This window comes from Chrysoperla carnea, chromosome 5, assembly GCF_905475395.1.
Source record: "Chrysoperla carnea chromosome 5, inChrCarn1.1, whole genome shotgun sequence".
NCBI lineage: Eukaryota > Metazoa > Arthropoda > Insecta > Neuroptera > Chrysopidae > Chrysoperla > Chrysoperla carnea.
The window spans coordinates 63,707,897-63,729,539 of NC_058341.1; the positions used below are offsets into that span (position 1 = coordinate 63,707,897).

General features: G+C 29.7%; 1 protein-coding gene across 1 annotated transcript; it reads right to left on the reverse strand.

Moving 5' to 3' along the window:
* Positions 1 to 5,242: 5,242 nt before the first annotated feature.
* On the reverse strand, positions 5,243 to 5,794 carry LOC123301525. The gene is made up of 2 exons (XM_044884294.1): positions 5,649 to 5,794; positions 5,243 to 5,583 (listed from the first exon to the last, which is right to left on the reverse strand). Exons 1-2 carry the CDS (start codon positions 5,788 to 5,790, stop codon positions 5,393 to 5,395), a joined length of 333 nt encoding a protein of 110 aa, XP_044740229.1. The 5' UTR covers positions 5,791 to 5,794; the 3' UTR covers positions 5,243 to 5,392.
* Positions 5,795 to 21,643: the final 15,849 nt, after the last annotated feature.

The following is a 21,643-nucleotide window of genomic DNA, read 5'->3' on the forward strand; positions in this document are numbered from 1 at the left end:
AGCCATGACCACTGTTCAATAGATAAGCTATTATAGGGTATTATAGGGTTATTCATCCTATATATTAACACTAATCGAGATGTTATGTATCATATTTTGCGGTAAATTTTACTTTCTTCACCTTTAACATAAACATTTCTAATTCGTTATAACTAATTGAGGAATTCAAAAGTTAGCCCTCGAGAATGTATGAAATAATCTTATATATAAAAATTAAACCTCCATATTTTCGACTTGAAATTTTGACAGGTCGTTTCATTTTCAGTCAAGAGGGTTAGCACATAATTTATTTCCCAAAGTTCGCAAGGGAGCGGCAAATATTTAAAAATAACTGAAAAAATGGATGAAAGTGATATAAATGTCAAATAGTTTCATTTAGTATTCATAGGTGACACTATGTGTATTGAATCATAATTCTTATTATAAATTTGCTTAGGTTTTTTAAGAAAATCTTGTCATTTGAAAGTATTTGAAAGTACGGGGTAGTCTGCATCTAATCCGGTAGTTTGCAAACTTGTTAATGATGTTGATCTTATGAATAATCCTAGTTTGTCAAAAATCGAAACATCCGTGAAAATTTGCGATTTTGGCGATTATAAAAAAAAAAATGAAAATTTCAGGTTTTTCCAGAAAGGGGAAGTTTTTGAAGTATCTTTTCAAGGTGTTTTTAAAGAAGACTAAATTTGCTACAATATGAGATTAGAATCGTCTCCAATAGTTTCCGAGATCAATCCTTTCAAAGTTTATCATTTTTTCAAACTTTGCAATTTTTTGCAATATAAGTTCGTTTTGAAATAATTTTGATCCACAACAGCACTAGAACACTCCGTCAGAGGTAAGTGGTACCAACTCCAGCTAGGGTAGTTCGAAAGATGTCTGAAATATTGCACGAAATTGCGAAGTTAGAATAATTGATGAATTTTGAATAGTTATGTCTCGGAAACTATTGGGTCTACAGGGTCTACACGATTCTAGTCTCATATTGTAGAAAATTTAGTCTACCTTAAAGGCATTTTAAAAAGCTAGTTCAAAAACTACCCCTTTAGAGTTATAATCGCTCAAATCTGAAAAAAGCTGAAATTTTTACGGGTTTTTTTGTATTTTTGACAAAGTTATCGGCGCTCGTGGTTACAAACTTGGATTATTCGTTGGATAACATCATAAACAAGTCTGCGAAAAATCAGAACTACCGGATTTGGTGCATACTGTAATGTATAAAGTTACTGTAATGACTACAGAAAATGAACATGTAGTACTTCCAGTAGCTTTAAAATAAAAGAACTTTTTAATGAAAAACTTTTTTTTTCTTAACAGCCACAGAAACACAAATTAAAATATTAACTTAAACGTTTCCTCGGTAAATCTATAGTTACTACACTATTTTTATTTATTCCCCAAATAATTAATGTCCGACAGAGCCACAAATATCTCTCCAATCCTGAAAGAAAAATTATCAAGACATAAATTTCAGTCGAGAGAATCCAGTTGGTTTAATTCATAAACTTACAAGGAAATCGTGTTGTGTATATATTAAATTATTTGAGTACTTCTCTTACTAAGCAATCCCCTTAGAATAAGTAGGGGAAAAATTTAATGATGTAGTGAATCTTTAAAAAAACTGCTTTCAATACATGTACTTATTTCGACAAGAGTGGCTCCATATGATTCCGACACTACATTTGACCCAAAATGCGATTTATTTTGCGTCATGGCTAGGTTAGGTTAGTATTGACGGTTTAAGTTTTAGTATAGTTTTATGGTTAATTCTACATTTATCCTTCTGAAGTAAAAAAGTTGCTCATAACACTGATTTATTTAGCAAAATGGGAATGAGGCAAATGAGACACTAAATGCAAAAGGAAGTGGCGTTCGCATAATAACTTCAACTTTGTATATCTTTCTCTTTATGATTTTAAATTAAATCTTGGACCAAATTAACAAATTACTGAAAATTGGCAAGATAAAGAATCTTAGTATTTTAGAATCAAATTTATTCGAAAAATAAATCTTGACTCACACTACAGAAAGAACGTAACTGACCTGACCCTAACGTCATTTTGGATTGCAAAACAGTTGCATTTTAAAAGAAACCTTAGAATATAATATATCAGGACACAAGATAGGAATTTCAAAACCATTTTAAAAATGTACTAAAATGCTATTTCTGAGTAAATAGTAAAATTTTAAAGAAAAGTTAACATTTACGAAGAAAAAATATTTAGGTACTAAGACACTGAAAACTAAACGTACTACAGTGTTAGCCCCATATTAAAGTATTTTTACCATCATAGTAATGTTTTTTTTTCAGTAATGGTAAACTTTTTCATGTAATTACTCATTATAACATTAAAAAAAGATAAGGCACTAGTAACGTTGTAGTTGGAAAAATGCAAATTTTAGCATATAATAATATTCGATTTCATAATAAAAAATAAATAAACATATCACCAGGACATAATAATTAGCAAAAAAAAACTACAAAAGTCCCACTATTCGAGGCAAGGGTGATACGAGACCAGCAAAGGTGATAAATTTAAGTTTCAATTATCATTTTCATTTCTACTGGGAAAGTATTACACTCAATACCATATTTTATAAGTGCAGAGCACATCTTCGAATACTTTTTATATACGGAGTGTCGCTAAAAGACCAGTAAAACACTGGACCATATATAGGACAAATCAAACTTGCCTTAATATCATGTAAATAAATTTGGAAGCTAAGGTCCTAAAATTATAACACTGTTATCATATTTTGTTAATTAACTCCAAAAGCAAAATGCGAGTTTGACAATATTGGTTATGTGCTGTAATAGTGGATATTTGTTTTATTGGACAAACAATCCAAGAATAAACTAGTTAATCTTGGCGTAGAACATAGGATCGAATATCTCTTATTTCTACGGAAACGAATTAGAAATATTGAATTTAGATTCAATAAATTGTGTACTACAATAAAGTTTAGTTCAAAAACTAAAACCCCGACGATTACAGAAACGCATCTAGAGTTGATAAGTAAAATCATCATTACAGTCGAGGGACCTTTAAGATTAAAAAGTTTTCCACAGGACGAAAAAGAACTCCCCGACTGTAATGGCGATTTTACTTGCCATAACAATTTCAGATGAACATATATTCTTGTTTTCATACTTTTCAGAACGTGATTCTGTAATCGTAAGGGTTTTAGTTTTTGAAATTTAATTTATTTATTTATTAATATTAATTAATTAATGTTTATTTAATTATAAACTATTTTGGGGTTATAATTTCGTGAGAAAGTATAACATCATCTAAAACTGTCATTAAATCGAAATTTATTTTTCGACCATAACTTTATGTCCTCTAGCGGACACCATATTAAATTTTATGTGACCTCACATAGTCTGTAACCACCGAGCGATCAAGAAACTTTAAACGATACCTTATTTGTCAAATTATTTTAAGTAGATTAGAAGTTAGGGGGGGGGGCATATGAACATATATACATGTTGATCAAATACATTACCCTTGCCTTAGTATAGTCGGGGTAAAAAAGCTACTGTTGGTAAAATCGTTTAGCTAAATGATTTACTCGAAATTTGCTTTTTCTATAATTTCTATAAATATATATGAAAAACGTTCAATTGTTTCAGTTGTTTATTAAATCTTAAAATATCGTTATTGGAATACTAAAATAACCATACTATGCTCCAACCATAAATGAAAACCATATATTTTTAATACTTAACAATTTGAAAATCCTGGGTGCATTTCAAAATCATGAGGTAAGAGATCTTGAACGTAATTTTGCATAGAAAAATTTTGTTGTTGTAGGTCTCACTTCGAATAACCCTTAAAGGCAAAGGATTCTATGTGGAACACAATATTTTTGATTCTTTCAAACCTTTTTTTGTGAAACACAATGGATTAAATCTAACTCCAACACTTTCAATACGTTACCTTTATGGGACCATAGATACGGTAGCCTTTTATCTGGTCTTTTTTTTACGCTATAGAATAAGTTACAAAAAATGCTTTAAAATTTCAACTTTAGGACCACCCAACTCCCAAACGAAGTAACTTGGGATTAAGAGCAAGTTTATGTAAATGGATTTATTTTGAGCAATACTATACTTAGTAGAATTGTGTTCAGAGCATTCGGACCACCTTGTATATCTACCACTGCTCTAAGGTAAAGAAAACATGAATTATTAATTTTAATACTAGTTTTTTTGCACTAAATAAATAAATATTACATAGTTCGAAAAGTAAAGATAAATATATATTGTAACAAGAAATATATGTACTGAATAACGTGTTATTCGAAACATGGGAAAAATTCAATTCAAATAATTTAAGTTATTGAGATACCGTACTGACCACGTGAGTCACATAGGATAGGTGTCTGGGCAAAAATTGTTATCTATCTGGGTTGAACCATTGTACAGTTTAAACACATTCAGTGATTCTAATAGATTTGGGAGCGTTAGGTATGTTGCCCGTGTGATAAAATTTGATATTATAAAAAAAAATTTTAACTTTCTGCCAGATCAGCTGCCTACAGAGGCTTCATCATAGGGACACAGAAATTAATTAATATATTACAAATACATAAACTTTAGGCTCACTGCTCCTAGTGATCAAATCACTAAAAGATTTCGTTGATGGTATTATAAAGACAAAGAAAAAAGAGATATGACAGGATCCAGATGATTGTATAATTGTTCCCAATTTCGGGCAAAAAAATATTAATCAGAAGAAGAAAGAGATTACTGAACAAAACAAAGATCTTGTCTACATAACTACTGATGCCGTCGGAATAAACTTAAAAGTGGGCAATCACATTCTAACAACTTCTGCGAGAAATTCGATGAGAAAAAATAAATAATAGAATACCTGTTTTGTCGATACTCACTGGAAAACCTGCATTCTAAAATATTAGAGTAAGGTTTTCTAAATGGTATGGAAGAAGCGGCGGTAATGGAAAAATTATAAGTTTTGCGCAATGGCTTCACAGAGCTCAGGAAATTGTTATTTTTAAACTGTCGAATAAGTCACTTCAACTAAACATTGCCTAATTGTCTGAAAGACAGCTGTTAAGTCATATCTTAATAGTTTTATATAATCTATTTTTGCATCTTCACTTTTTTAAAGCTGCCAGTTTTAAGCATATGCCAATTTTAAGCAATAATGTGATTTTGTTGTTGTGATAGATTTAAGTCACGTTCTAAAATTCATGACGTAAAAAACTTTATTGTGGCGTGTGCATTAATTTTAACGCGATGCAAATATATTAAAATTTTTTATAATTACATCGCAATGATGCTAATATTATAAGTGTATGTAACATTAATAAAATAACAGGCATAAAAGCTCAACAAGTGCCAAATTCTTCTATTGATGAATTATGTATTTTACATGACGAATTTCCTTTTGAATTTAGATAAAACACTTTTGATTGGGACACAAATTCCATTGTTATTCCGACAATAATTTCTTCTACAGACACAGCCTTCCTTTTCTACACCACAGTGTGTAAGTAAATCACAATGTCTTTCACATGTTTCACCAGGAATGTAGAGCTCACTTTCTAGTCTTCGGCAGTCTAAAAATATTTAAAAAAAATGTCACATTAATAATCTGTAATCAATGTTTGACTTATTTACTTACTGCGTATAAGACATTGCTTTTGTAATCGAGAATTCTTCATAAAGTGTGTACATTCAAGTGGAAGACGTAAAGCTTTTTCCTCCTTGGCTATCGCCAAATAAAATAAAATAAACACTATACACAAACTTCCACGAATCATCATGAGATTCGTTTGTTAAAACTATTTCTAATAAATTTTCTTTAACCGGTCAATTTTTATACAAACATACTTTTCTGTTCAGGTCTGGTTCAGAGACTCTCTATACGGTACGTTGTAACCATAGTACAATCAATCTCGTGATAAGTTATGAAAAGGGAAATAATTATGCACACTTGCACCTTTGATACTTCTGATGTCATGATATAAAAATAATAATAATGGGGATTAACCTCCGTTTCTCTGACATATACGCCTATAACAGAGGCCACCCACATCATTATTTGTTAATCTTTATTTATTTAATTATAAACATATTTAAAATTACTTCGTTCTTATCCAAGCGACGACAATGTGATCAATTCTGCACTCCCATTAATTATAAATTGTCTAAATGGACAAACAGCCAAAGGCAAACGCCTTAGACCGCACGGCCATTTAGGCTCTGCAACCAGTTCCTACCATATTCGTTGTTATAAGATAAATGAAAATAACCAGATACTTTTTAAACAATAACTTTGTCTTTATCTTTTATCAGCTAAATTCAAAAAACGCCAAAGGAAATCTTTTCCTAGTTCTTTAATGTTTAAGTAGCACAGTGGTATATTTTTATTATATCAAATTTCTGGCCAAAATTCAGAAAAAACAACTCTCATGTTTCTTATTGAAAGTTGTTTTTTGGATGAACCTTCCATCACAGACACTTGAGGGATCTCAACTGCACCCCGCTAGTTTTGTCAGTCACAATCAACTTGCTCTTATGCATGTATGCTATTATTGTTATCGCTCTCGCTTTACCGTGCCATTCAATTTATGTTGATCGTGTTTGTTAGTGTAATTAAGTAAAAATTTATAATGAATATTCAATTATTAATTCAGTAATTAATTTTAATGTTGTATTAACATAATTAAATATTTGTGCTTCATATTTGCTGTTAAAAAATATAATTTTTCTCATTACATTTATCATATTCAAAATTTTTTTGCAGCAAGACAAAGTTTAAGTATTCTATAATAGGGTTATGAAAAAAACCTTGCGCAAACCTTTTCTTTTAAGACTAAGAGGTAAGCACATATTAAGATAGCAAAAAGTAAAAGAAAGGAGGCTACGCAAAAGTAAAAGAAAAGAGCCAGTAGTTTTTCAGTGAATTTGCAACTTAAAATTCCAGAGTCACGTTACGTCGAAATAAAAGCAAGCATAAATAAGGCAAAAAGTGGCTCAAAAGCACAATAAATGGAAAAAATTAAAACAATAAATTGAAAACACGAAAATTAAATAATTGAGTTTGAAGACGAATATTTTATGAAGACTTATCTCAGTTAAAAGTATTTTTTTTAATTACTCTTAAATAAAAGGTACTTTTGTATCTAAATAATCTTTTGAATCAATTTTGAGCATAAAAAACCCGTCATTATACTTTGGCAAGAATTTTGATATAATTACCCCAAGTCGGTCGAACATACGTTTCGTGCAAATGAGAAGTTGTAATCAAGATTGTATTTTTTCAAAAGTAGCGATAAAGAGCAAAACATATGCCCAAAAATACTTTATTACTGAGATATTGGAGCAAAAAGATATTTATTTAACAATATAATATTTTAATAGCCGCAAGTAATTTTGTCAAAGTAGACGCAATTTTGTAAAATGATGCATTTAGCATGACGACTCAATGCCGTACGACTTAGTACGGCATCAGGACCATTTTTGATTGATGGGGCTTCCACGATCAACTTTCTAAAATTTTTCACGGGATCTTCGAAGAGCCGCTACTTTTCTTTGTTCCTCCCCGAACAAAGAGATTAAAAAATAATTTTAATCGCTTTAATTTATGCCGGTTTCTTCTGTAAAATCAGATTAAATTTGAGTAAGACGTACGTTTTAGCAGATCTTTTGTACTGCGATCAATTTTATTCATTGTACATCTTTCGCTTCAGACTGAACGTGTTTTCCAGCTTCCTCCTCTTAATGGCAAAATCTGCACAGATCGTGCCTTGCAAGTGTTCCTTTGAGCATTCTTGAGTTCACAATGGTCAGTATCCTCAAATGATTTTTTCTAGTTGTTAACGCTCTGAAGTCTTTGTTCATGAAAACAGTTTTTGTATGGTCTTGGTCATGCATGTTCGATCCTACTGTAGGAATGATGTGTGGTTGTATTCCCACACCATATGAATTATGCAGACCATTTGAAATAAAAATTTTCGAAAGATGAAAGTCAAGGTATAATCTTGGGTTTGTCTTGTAATGTATGTCTCGATATTCCAAGCTAAAGCGTATGCCATAGATAAAGATGCAGCTAAAACCTTCAGTGGAAGAACAAAAACAATACAATAAAATTGCTAAATTCACTCAAAGTGGTAAATCCACTTGTAATAAATTTCTAAACTATATTTGAGTGTATTGAATCACAAAAACATCTGGGTACATATAAAGTTATTATTAGCTGGGTAACCGGACACTCTGGAATCGATGGGATCCAACGCTGGAATATTAGCATAAAAAGACACACCTAGGCCGCGGGAGACACACCTAGGCCGTAGAACCCTTTGTGATACCAAATGTGCGTGTTACCACCTTTTCCGCTGATAATTTCAATTACCAGCTCCTTATTTTTTTTAAGAAACTGAGTACAGCTACTTCATACATATACTATGCGCTACACCAGCCCATCACAACCATTACTTAATTAATGTTTTGTTATGACGATGGAAATCAATCCCGCTACCCTAGACATACCGCGTACGGAATTGGTTACGCCTTAACCAACTAAGCTACTAGGGTCGTAAGCAAAAATATCCAAGTATAGTTTTAAACCAAGGTTACTTGATTTCGCACTTGATTAACTTCCGACTTTAGAAAAATGCATTTTTAACCTCGGGTATCTGGGTAATAAATTATTTGGACACATATTTATATGAGCTATTGTGTTTATTTTGAAGTAGAGAAAATCTGAACACATTAATTTGAGTATTGGTAAGGAACTAATAATAATTATTACTCTCGCATGTTAAATAAACTCTTAATTAATTGTGAAATAATAATGTTTTTGTTATTATGTTCTGTACCATTCCTAAACGATTTAATTTTAAATTTGTTTGTGTTTGTAACAACCTGGCACATATCCACACACGTGTAGGTAAATAATACAATACAAATTATTTAAAGAACAATGTTTGATTTACAAGCTCAAAATTTTTTTAAAGACAGACTTTTACTCAAAGAATATGTGGTTACAATTTCAGCATAGGTATCATTGCAAATTTTTAAGAAAAAAGTAATTGAAAATCGATATAATTATTGAGCATTGGCACTTATGGAAGAATCTCAAAAAACGACATATTTTGAAAGTTTTTGATAATTTTCACTTGGATTGAATGAAAACAAAGTTTAAAAAAAACTTTTTAATAGAGAGTTAACATATAGGAAATGGTATAGAAAAGAAAAAACCAAGTGCCTTCATCCCTATAAGGGATGTAAAAGAAATGCGTTAAATTGAAAACTACTATTGTCAAATCCGGTTTTTGAGCTTCAAATGTTAGTGGCTCAACATTTACCTAAGCAATTTACCTAAAAGTTCAATTTATAGAAATTTCTCAAACGTTATCCGAGAATATCTTTAATTCATCGCCGGGGTAGTAAGAAATGAACACTTTATAAGGTCACACAGCTGATCTTTTTCATTGAATAAAAAGATTATAGAGCGAAAATATACTAAGAAATAGGTAAATTCCGATTTTCGTTAACTTCCGAAAGAAATACGACTTAATAATAAAGTTTTTGAAAAACGTTTCTTTAAATAATGTTAAAAATGTTAGTTTTTTTATTAGTATTAACTTTTTAACTTAAAGTGTTATTCTTATCTTACCTGTTACGATCTAACTTGACTATTGAAGAAACCCAGAAGAAGTATGTTCAATCTGATGCCAGGTCATGATGTCTCTCATCAACTCTGAACCTTTTATTAAAGGTACGTTTTGATTTAATAAAACAGAACGTGCTACTAGCCATTATAGATGTTCAAATGGGCAACTCTATATAAATACAATTAAATTAGATTTTACAGAAATATTGTATTCTCTAAAAGTTTGATGTTACGGACACTACAGGGAAGAAGCAGCACGCATTTAAAGTGAGGGTATTCAAATAGAAACAAATTAACTAAAGGGTTACTTCAATACCCCATATGCTTATTATTATTGAACATTGTAATTTTTGTGAGTACCCAAATACGATAGACACCCAAATATTTTGTTTTGATTGTAAAAATGATAATAATTGGATTGTGAATTTGGTTGAATTCAAATCCTTCAATTATTATACGCTTCAATAAATTCATTTTTTATTTAGGGAATGTATATTAAAACTCTACTATAATTACTTTTAGTCTTTTTCCGGGATATCTGTCGATATCTATGTACCTTTTTAGAAAAATATACCACCCCCATGTATAAATTCAATCAATTTAATCAAACAGGGGCGCACTAAACTAATAAGAATACGAGCTTGTTGAACTGTTTCCTCAAAAATTTACATAATACTTTATGTATATCTACCGAATGCCAATCAACAACCTGGAAGAGCTGAGGCAATTACAGCTAAAATAAAATGTCTTAATATACAATGTGTCGCATTTAAGGTAAAGACACTCTCATGTTTTCGTTATTTAGAGGAATGCTGGTTGAAATTTTGCACAATCATACAAAGTGATGGATCACATCTAAACCGAAATCTGAACTTTAAACTCAGCCAACTACAAGTTGACAAATAGGGCCAATTCTTAATATTTTGCCTGGCATTAAAGATATATACCCATATACCAATTTTTATGACAAAATTCGTATTTCTAATTTTTCATTATTTTTTTTATTGAAATATTTGAGTACATACAAATTGTCGATTTGTTAAGTGGTTACATTCCATAGGACATCGTATTATCATGCGGAGAGACAGACAGACAGACAACCGAAAATGGACTAATTAGGTTATTTTATGATCACCTGTACCAAATTTTTTTTTTTGAATGAATATTTTTAATCTTTAGAAACTTGGGACTAAACTTAGAATGCCTTGATATATATTACTTATATACATGGTATAAAAATATACTTACAATAATTTTGAACATCGACCAAAAAATGAAAAGTGAAGAGGGACATACAAAAATATTCTTAGGAATTTTTTCTAATATTTTTTCGTTATTTTTAATTATCTTTAACGCTAGGCAAAATATTTAAAATCGGTCCTATTTGTCAATTTGTAGTAAGCTGAGTTAATAGTTCAGATTTCGATCGAACGAAATTTCGAAGTATCTTAAAATATGTGACCTATCACCCTGTATGACTGTGCAAAGTTTCAAATCAGTATTCCTCTAAAGAACGATAATATTGGGATGTTCGATAATATTCATCTTTAATGCGACACACTGTATAAAAAACCAATGCCACGATGTTCTATTCCCCTTATCTACGAAAACATTCGACCGATGCCCATGTTTATCTCGATAAGTGATCGTCAATTTTTTTTAAAGAAAAAGGGACTTATTTTACTTCCATGAGACTTTAATTTACAAAATTCGGTGAATAATTACTTATTATTGTTGTTGTTTACATTTAATCATGCATACGATATTTACATCATGGTCTATTCGACTATATTTTGATATAATATGATACATACAGGCGTAAACTAAATATTGCCAAATATCTTGCCTAGTAGTCTTAATTAAAGAGAATGGAAAAAAATACACTCGCACCAGGACTCGAACCCGGACTTCTTGGATTCATGTCAAGCGCCCTACCAATTAGGCTATTCGAGTTCTAGACACGAATGCAATTTTTCAACTCAATGAATTTTTGTCACATTTTTAAAAAAATTTAATTTTTTACAGTTAAAAACCGACCTTTTATACCTTATTTCTAACAATATTATGTTATCAAATAAGAATTTCGCCATTAGTTATTTGATATTTATTACTCTTAAAATCAATAAAATTGTAAAATATTGTGAAATTACTAAGAAATAGGTAAACATAAATGCAATATAACCAGCATGCGTGTTCAGTTATTTGTGTAAAAATATTTCGTTTTCATTATTTCGTTTTATGAATTATTTTTTATATCCTTATACAAATTACGTATACGATTTTTATTAAATTTTATACATTTTGTTTACAGAATAGCGCTTAATTAAAATAGTTATAATTTTAAAAAAATATTATTTTTTTACGGTTCAAAAACAATTTTTCTATACCTTATTTATGAAATTATTATTTTTTCTCAAATAATAACTACGCTGTTAGTTATTTGTTATTAAACCATGTATATTTGAAATATATCCAGGTATACTAAGTTAAGTTCAGCTTAAAGCTTGTAACGCTTAAAAATATTTATGCTACCAACAAAATTCTGGTTACAGGTGTTCATAAAATAACCTAATTAGTCCATTTCTGGTTGTCTGTCTTTCCGTTAACATGATAATTCAAAAACTTATTTAGACTAATGGTATCCAAATATACCACCTATTTTTTTTATCCATCACCTCGGGTGGCAAAGTTACCCAAAAATTCGTTATAAGCAAACAAAATATTTTCAGCCGTTCGTAATTTTTTCCCAAATGGGTGCGATTTTGACTAAAATGCGACTGGCTTAGAATAATTACTAGGAAAGTTATTGCTTTAGTCGTTACAAACTCAATTTTTGTAAACTGCTATGTTCTTTAGGGAAACCTATTCAGACTACAAAGAATTTTTTCCTGCCTCCATTTTAAGAAAAACTTTTTTGGGCTATATTTTCATAACCGTACACATTAGACTAAAAATGGTAGTGGTAAATCTATGGTAGATAATTAAATTTTCTGTCTTTTTGAAAATTTTTTTTTTCTGTATTACTAACCGTTTGTGACTTAAACGACTATGACGATTTTAGGAAATTTATAGATTTAAAAGTTAAGTTATTATCATTTTCTTGTATAAACAAATATTAGAAGAGATATCGCTCAAATAGTCAATAAGTAAATCGCCATAGTCATATGCTTCATATACGGTTAGTGATATAAAAAAAAATTGTTTTACAAAAAAGGTAGGTAATTTTATTATCTACTCTAAGACTATTGCCATTTTTGGTCTAAAGGTAACTGTTATGGAGATATAGCCTAAGAGAGACAACAAAACAAAATGGTTTACCTTAAAATGGAGGCACGTCCTCCGCTTATTTTTGTAAGGATGTTGTGCATTTACATTCAGTACGTGATACTGAACATATTTAAATAAAAAAATAAATCCTGTAATTTAGTTCATTATGGACAAGAGTAACTAGCTTCTATGTAACCTGTATTAAGTAGTGGACTAACAAAGCCAATAAAAAAAAATAAAAAAATGTACACTAAAACACACAGTTCTTTTTGTTGTAATGATTGTACGATAAATTTAATATTAAATATTATATATTCGTTTGTCCGTATTGAATCTTTGCATATATTCCGACATGCGATTGAACAAAGACTTTATTTTTTATATAAGAAAATATATCATTCAAATCCATTTAAACTCAATGTGAACATAAAATAGCATAATATACCATATTTTTCCATTATATCAACTCATTCCAATCTTTACCTTTTTTCTATCAATATGCCATTCGATAATAGAAAATATTTTAATGTGTTATAATTTATAGCCAAAACTTAATTTAAACATCTGAATATTAACTGATCGAAGAAAAATAGTATCTAGAATTTAGATTTAAGTGTCTGTCCGATCTTAGATTCAAATTCTTATTCACTATAACAGTACTCGTAGAAAAATAGCAACTTTCTCAAAAAAATTATGTTTTGTTATGACTTTGAGATAATAAGGATACTTAGAGAGCTAACATTTTTTGGGACAAATTTTTGGAAATATTTTAATTGAAATTGAAATATTTGAGTTGACTTTGTTCTTTTGCATTATTGTTTTGAATTACCTAATTGTTTAACCATTTTACTTTTCGAAATGAATTGAGCCATGTTTATTTGACCATTAATTTCCATAGTAATTATTAACATGTTAAAATCATATTGTCATGCCTTTTCCAAACTGACGCGATTATGAACATCATCGCTAATTTTTTAGTTTTTTCGGGTAAAAAACTCTAAGCTCGCACATGAAGAACACTCTCCGTTAAATTGCCTTTCAAATGAAACCTAAAAATAAAAATCTTTTTCTCCGTTTAGGCGGCGCTACGACGCCACAGACAGACAAACACACAGACACACACACAGCGGTCAAACTTATATACTTAAATAACACCCCTTTTTTACTTTAGGGGTTAAAAATGTAGACCATCCTTGTTTTAATTTTGAATAGTTCAAATTTCTTACACCTTACACCGGGGTGTAATTTTCAGTAACATTTCAAATATTCAAACATATCTTAACCATAATAAGCCATCCTTAAGTCTTATTTCATATTTTACAAAAAAAAAAAAAAAAAACCAAAAAAAGTTCGCACATGAAATAATAATAATAATTAATATATAAATCAAAGTAATTGTATTTGTTTCAATAAAAAAATACTTTACAAAGGTTCTTGCAATAACATTTTGAATATTAATTTAAAATAAAAATAATAATTCATTTAAAATAATATATTTCGTATATTTGCACGCTAATTTCTATAAAAAAAAAAGCTGAGAAATGTCCATGGGCTCGAGCTTAGCAATTAAAACCGCCAAAAATTACGATTTTCTGTTCTATTCATGTTAGATAGGTGGAATTTTCACCAAGCGACCCGAAATAAAGTCGAACTAACAGAAAATTTTGAAAAATTCCATTACCCGAATCGTAATTTCCTGGAATCTCGAAAATTTGAAAGTGCTTTTTCGAGCCTAACATTGGAGTTCAAAGATCGAAATATTTAAATTTAATGAAGTGCTTTAAAAAGCATTTTGCTAATATGGCCGCTGTAAGTTGTTGGTAACACTATTTGTATGTCAGGGGTCATTTTTTAACAAAATATTTTGTTAGATTGCCTATGAGATTGTTGTCTGAAGAAAAGTCAATTTTACTTTTGATTGGTAACTTCTAATCCCGTTTTTACAAGAAATATAAATAGAAGGTATTGAAGTCGGGCCAGGAAAAAATTTTTACCCGAACAAATTTAACGAGTATGTAGATTTCAAAAATGCAAAAAAAAATCCGGTTCCCAGTACGTAAAAACAAAGTACGCAAAAATAGAATTTTTTTCCAAAACTATAAGAGACAGAAAATTGAAAATTGTTGTGCAACTTCGAGATGTGAACGATATTGAATATGTAATTTGTTTGTATGTCGAACAATATTAGAAATATAAAACAGAATTTACAACATTGTAAAAATAAAATCAATGTGACTGGGTTGTTTTAGTGCACGCCATTCCTGCTTAACGTAACGTTACCATTGGTTTTACTCAGTTATTTTGGTTTGCTTCGTTCATTCCTTCAATTAAAATTTCAATCATTATTTCATGAATGGATCAATTCTATGTTTTATATTTACCTTTTTTTTATGGAAAACAAGACTAACTTTAGTATCTTTATATTGCATAGAAGAAAATAAATATGTGATATGAATGTACATGATCAAGGTGTAAGTCAAATCCAAGACCACCATTATAATTCAATTAATAAGCTGGAAAAAGTGTCGAAAGTGGAAAAGTGGTGAAACAGCACCAATTTTAATGAAATGTTTTGTAATTTGTTTGTAGGACACCAAGAATCATTCAGACAGGTTAACCTAGTCATAAGGGTGTATAGTGTCTCAGCAGGGAGCATATGTAGCCCAAATATTTTTGAAATGTTTATTGTGGCTTAAAATTGTCATCTAGAAGGTATTTTTGGTCGCTGATTACGAATCCGATGTCAGATTACATGATTTCCGTCACGTTCTTCTATTCCGTCACGAAATTCTACTTTTTGGCACAAATACGGAAAACTAAGTATTTATCATCCAACCTGCTGTGTAAAAGTTATTTTTGGTCGCTGATACGAAGCTGTTGTCAGATCTACAGATTTTGTCATGAATTAGACTACGTTAAGTTGGCTGAATGTTCCTTGGGGACCTATAAACACAAAAACATTCATTAAAGGCGGTGCTGTTTCCTAACTTTTCCTATGCACCCCGCCTTATTAGATTGTACGAGCGAAGTTCTAAAGCTTTTGCCTTAGTCATTTTCTTTGCAGTTAAAATTCCGGGTCTCGAACGTTTTGAACAGCCTTTTTTGGAAAACATGACATCTATTTATATGGACTTACCATTAATAGTTTTTTTTTCTGTTGATATTTATTATTTCCACAACGGTCTGATTCGCTGCCAATATCTATTTGATATTAAATCACTCTCAAGGTATCGTAAAATGAATTTTTATTTAGAATGTTTTTCCTTCTTCGCAATTGGTTAAGAAAGTCATTCATGTTCATTGTACAAATTGGTCATAGTCACCAAATTATTTAGATCAAAGTTGAAACTACTTTGACAGTAGCGAATTTTACCAAATATATTACTCATTATTATTTGACAGTGCTGTTTATGGAAGCACCTTGTGAAGTCATTGATTGTTTTTCAGTTTCAGCTTGAAGTCTGTGAAATTTTTATACAGTAATTTCTGATTATGTGTTGGTATTTAGCGCTAGCAAAACTACTTCTACTACAAAACCACTACTATATAAATAAATATTTGTGATTCATATTTGCTGTTAAAAAAAGTAATTTTTTTCATTATTATTTTTTGTTTTTGTTTACTATTAATCATGTATACGAGATTTATTTACATCATTTTAATATGATACATGCAGCGTAAACTAAATATTCACAAATATCATGTCTAGTAATATTAATTCAAGAGAATTGAAAAAAATACACTCGAACCAGGACTCTAACCCGGATTTCTTGGATTCATGTCAAGCGCCCTACCAATTAGGCTATTCGAGTTCTAGACACAGAGTGCAATTTTTTTAACTCATTGAATTTTTATTTTTACTTTGTTTATTCACTTATTTATTATTATTACTTTTTGATTTTGTTTACTTTTAATCATGTATACGATATTTATTTACATCATGGTCTCTCGATTATAATTGGTAATTTTTAATATGATACATACAGCGTAAACTAAATATTGACAAATATCTTGCCTAGTAATCTTAATTGTCTAATAATTGAGGACTCGAACTCGGTTCGAGTGTATTTTTTTCAATTCTCTTTTTTGAATATTTAAAAACAATACAAAAAATATATTTTATATATATCGTTAATGATCCTTCCGCAGGTTCACCTACGGAAACCTTGTTACGACTTTTACTTCCTCTAAATGATCAAGTTTGAATGAATTCTTTGATATTTTTATGAAAAAAATCTTCGCGAACTTTTTCTATTAAAACTAAGATAAAGATAGTGATTAAGACAGTTTAAGGTAAAATCAAAACTAGGAGCAAGCTTTTTTAGAGTGAAACTTTGTTACTTATAATTCCAAAATCACCTTACATGGAAACAAAAGCAAGTATAGATAAAAAAAAAAGTGGATCAGAGGCAAAAAAGTTGAAGAAGAAAATAAAATAATTGGGTTTGAAGACGTATCTGACTAAAAAAAATTTATTTGTGCCAAATACGTTTAAATAGTCTTTTGAATCAATTCTTTGCATAAAAATCTCTTCATTATATTTTGTCCGGAAATTTGGTTTGAATACTCCACTGTGCGTAGCTGAAATAGTGATGATTTTCAACTAGTTTTCTTCACCTCAAATATATAAAATATTATATTAAATAAAATGAAAATATATTGTCTTATGTATCAAACAATAAGCAAGAAGCGCTACGTACACAAATATAATATGTCACACCATTATTTCAAGTACAAATATATATACATTCTACTAAGCATAAATCCTTAAACACAAAGTGACTTGTAGGTAACGTATAAATATGACACCCTAGGGCGCAATCATCTAAAAATATGTAGCTGAATGAGTTGAGTTATATTTATAAATGTGTTTGAACCTCTTCCTATTCCTGCATATCTTATTAGAATTTTACTATTCTACATCACAAACTTGGTGTATACTGTATACAATATTTATCAAAATGGTTTTCAAGAAAATATTATATCTTTTATGTGAACTGTAATTTTACTGGACAGTTATTACAATGTAACAAGTGAAAACAAACAATTGACTGAGTTAATTGTTGAAATACCATCTACAGTGTTGATTCGTAATCGTATTTTTTTACGTCATGTGAGAAATAATGATAGCCCCTCTGAGATAGCCACACATACATACATTTCTCACATGTTTAACTGATATTCCCATATAACACGTACTATACAGGGTGGGTCCTTTTAATCTATAATGGCTAATATTTCAGTTTGTAGTTAGCCAATCAAAAAATAACTTTAACAAAAGTTCTAGAGTTTGGCGGGGGGGCATCATGTTCTGTCATGAGATTGGGCCTAGTTCTTCGGGTTCCTTTAGTATCCAATTTAAATCCTAAAAAGTAAGAGATAGAATAACACTTTAAATTAGAAAGTTGATCCTCATAAATAACTAACATTTTTCATCTTAACAATTTTTTATCTAATATCGTCAGATTTCGTAGGAAATGCAACTTAAAATTATGTCCTTATTGAAAAAACCCTAACCACGGAAAAATGCTCTAGCTTAAAGTTGTCAAGGGCAAAATAACACATTCGCCTGTGTCCATGGCTTTGACCTGCAATTATCGATAAACTTAAGCTTATTTCTTTAAAATCTAACATTTTTCAAAAAAAAATTTTAAATGATTGTTTATTATTAATGTTTTTATGAGGTTCACCTTTCTAATTTAAAGTATTATTCTCTTAAGTCTCTTAACATTCAGAATCTAAATTGGCTATTAAAGCAACCTGAAGAACTAGGCCCAATCTGATGTCAGAACATGATACTCCCCAACAAACTTTACAGTTTTTGTATAACTTATTTTTTGATTGGTTAGCTACCAAGCGAGCTATTAGCCATTATAAAATGCCCAACTCTGTATATTTTGCGTCAAATTTGCGCCCTCACGAGTTAACAGTGATGTTTACGAAAAAATGTTACAAACATTTTTTTTTTTTTTTTTAAAGAAATATTTGTCACATTTAAACTGTTATTCTATCTTTAACAGTTCACAAGATGGGTCCTAGGAACCCAAGACCCAATTGACATATGTTGCTCATTTACGAACTTTTCCTAACTTTTTACGTCCTAAGCACGCTTTAAAAATTTAAGCTTGATATCTCTTTTCGTTTTTGAGTTATCGTGGCGACAGACAGACGAGAAGATAGATAGATTATCGAATTAGGTGATTTTTTTAACACGTATACCAAAATTTTGTTCGTAGTCTCAATATTTTTAAGCGTTACAAATTTGGGACTAAACCTTGTTTACCTTGCTATATTTCATATATACATGGTATAAAAAGAGATCCAGTGCAACTATATATCTGTATTTTCATGAAAAACTCATTCAATATGTTATGTGCAACTTTACAACTACAGTGGTAATGTTACAATGCTAAAGTAAAAAAATTTATTACGCTCCGATCTTTTCCAAGAAACAAGGTATACTTGTGCTCAGTGAAAGTGCGGCAGACTCAACGAAAGTCATCATTTTTAGCTCCCACATTCAATGTATTTTAAAATAGAATAAATTTTTGTTTATTTTATCGTAACAGCGACACAGGCAACCAGTCCATTTATATTTTGAAACTCTCTTTCTATTGAATTGTAGGTGTAACACCATATTTTATTAAAATAAATGTATATAATAAATATATTATATTTCTTTTAGTTTCCTAATAAATACATAATGGGAGAGACAGTCCAAAAAAATTCTCTGAAATTTTACTAAAGCTGAAAATTGTTATACAGACTATATATTACATATAAATGACAGTTATGTCAGTCAGTCAGTTAAATGTTAGAGCTGGTCAGTCAGCCTTAATGTATGTACAATAACTGAATAAAATTCAATTTATTTATTAAACTTTAAATTTTTTACAATTGGATTGTTCGAAGAATAGCCTCTTTTGGACCTCTTGTTGAGCAGAAAGAAATTGTTAATTTTTCATCATTAATACGTTTATAGCAACTAAATAGCCAAAGATTGTTGAAGTTGAAGGTTTAAGACGATTTATTTTTATTTTTTTGACTCATAACTTTTTTTGTCCGGCGAACCGCTTTCCTAAAAAGGTTGAAGCATTTCGAAAACGTAAAAATTTCCGCTAAAAATCATAAATTATAACAACGGAGCTCAAGTTTTACAAACTTTTTTGTTACGGTCGTATTCAGTGAATTTCTTGAAATAAAAATAGTTAATAAACTTGGCTCTTTAATTCTGACGGAAATCGATGATTTTCACTCATACGACTCTGCTACATATACTAAATTATTTATAAAGATATTGTATTTATGGCAAGCAACTTTGAGTATTTTACAAAAGTAAACCATCACAAAATTATCGAATGGAGTACCACAGGGCTCAAATCAGAGAACTCCATACATTGGAGTTCCACAGGGCTCAAATCTTGGGCCATTATTGTTCTTGACATACATAAATGACCTTCCGTTCTTTATACAGTATGGTAAATTATTAATGTATGCAGATGATACCTCTGTGATATTATCTAGATAACATAGATAGTTTAATGAATGAAATGAATATTGTAATACAACAATTTTGCTGATTTTAATTTGCTGATTGGTGCAAAAATAATCATTTAATTATAAACATGACTAAAACAACATTTTTAGTTTTTAAAAATAAAGTTATTAATGCATCAATTATTACGTCATCAATAAAATATCCGATTACGCAAGTAAGCGAAATTAAATTTTTAGGTATAATTTTGGATGAAGGTATGAAATGGAATGGACATGTTGGCACAGTGTGTAAAAAGTTAAGCACGACTTATTTTTATATCAAAAAATTAAAACAAACTCATAACACTGAAGCTTTATTGGCTGTGTATTATGCGTTTGTATATGGTGCCATGCAGTATTGTGTAATATTATGGGAACAATGTTCAGATTGTTCACGAATACTTATACTACAAAAAATAATTATTCGGCTCATGTTTAATCTTGAATATCGAGAATCATGTGTTAATCATTTTAAGCGGAATAATTTACTAACATTCTATGGCAGATATTACTACGAGCTATTTATATTTATTAAAAAAAATTACCAAAACCTACAACTTAGAAATGAAATTCATGATTATAACAATCGGCATAATAATGATTTGCATATTCCAAACTATAGATTGCAAGTGAATTGTATAATAATCTTCCCGGAGAGTTAAAAACATAGAGAACATGCCAAAATTTAAACGTGAGCTGAAAAAGCATATTGTAATGAATTGCTCATATAGTTTAATTTAATAATTTAACATTTAATATTTTTATGTTGACTATACCTATGTACGTTTATGTATCTTATGGTGAAAATAAATAATAATAATAAAAATAAGAATGAATATCTGCTAAACGCCAAGTCCCTTAAAAGGTTAACTGATGAAATAGGGAATATTGCGAGTTGGAATTGGGTGAATATATTTCAGATCTTAATAATGATTCTTTTATTGAGTTCAGGGGATCACGAAGTACCGAGGAAGGGAACTTGCATCTAGTATCAAATAACGGGAATTTTTTTTTTCGAAAAAACTCGGGGCATTTGTGGAATTTTTCGTAAAAACAATGAAGTTATTTTTTGTTGAAAAGCATTTTGTTAATGATTTTTTTACATATATAAAAGTATCTGAATATTTAAATGGAAGTATCGGTTATTATAATCGAAAAAAATATTCATTGTCACGTTCAAACTATTTATTATAATA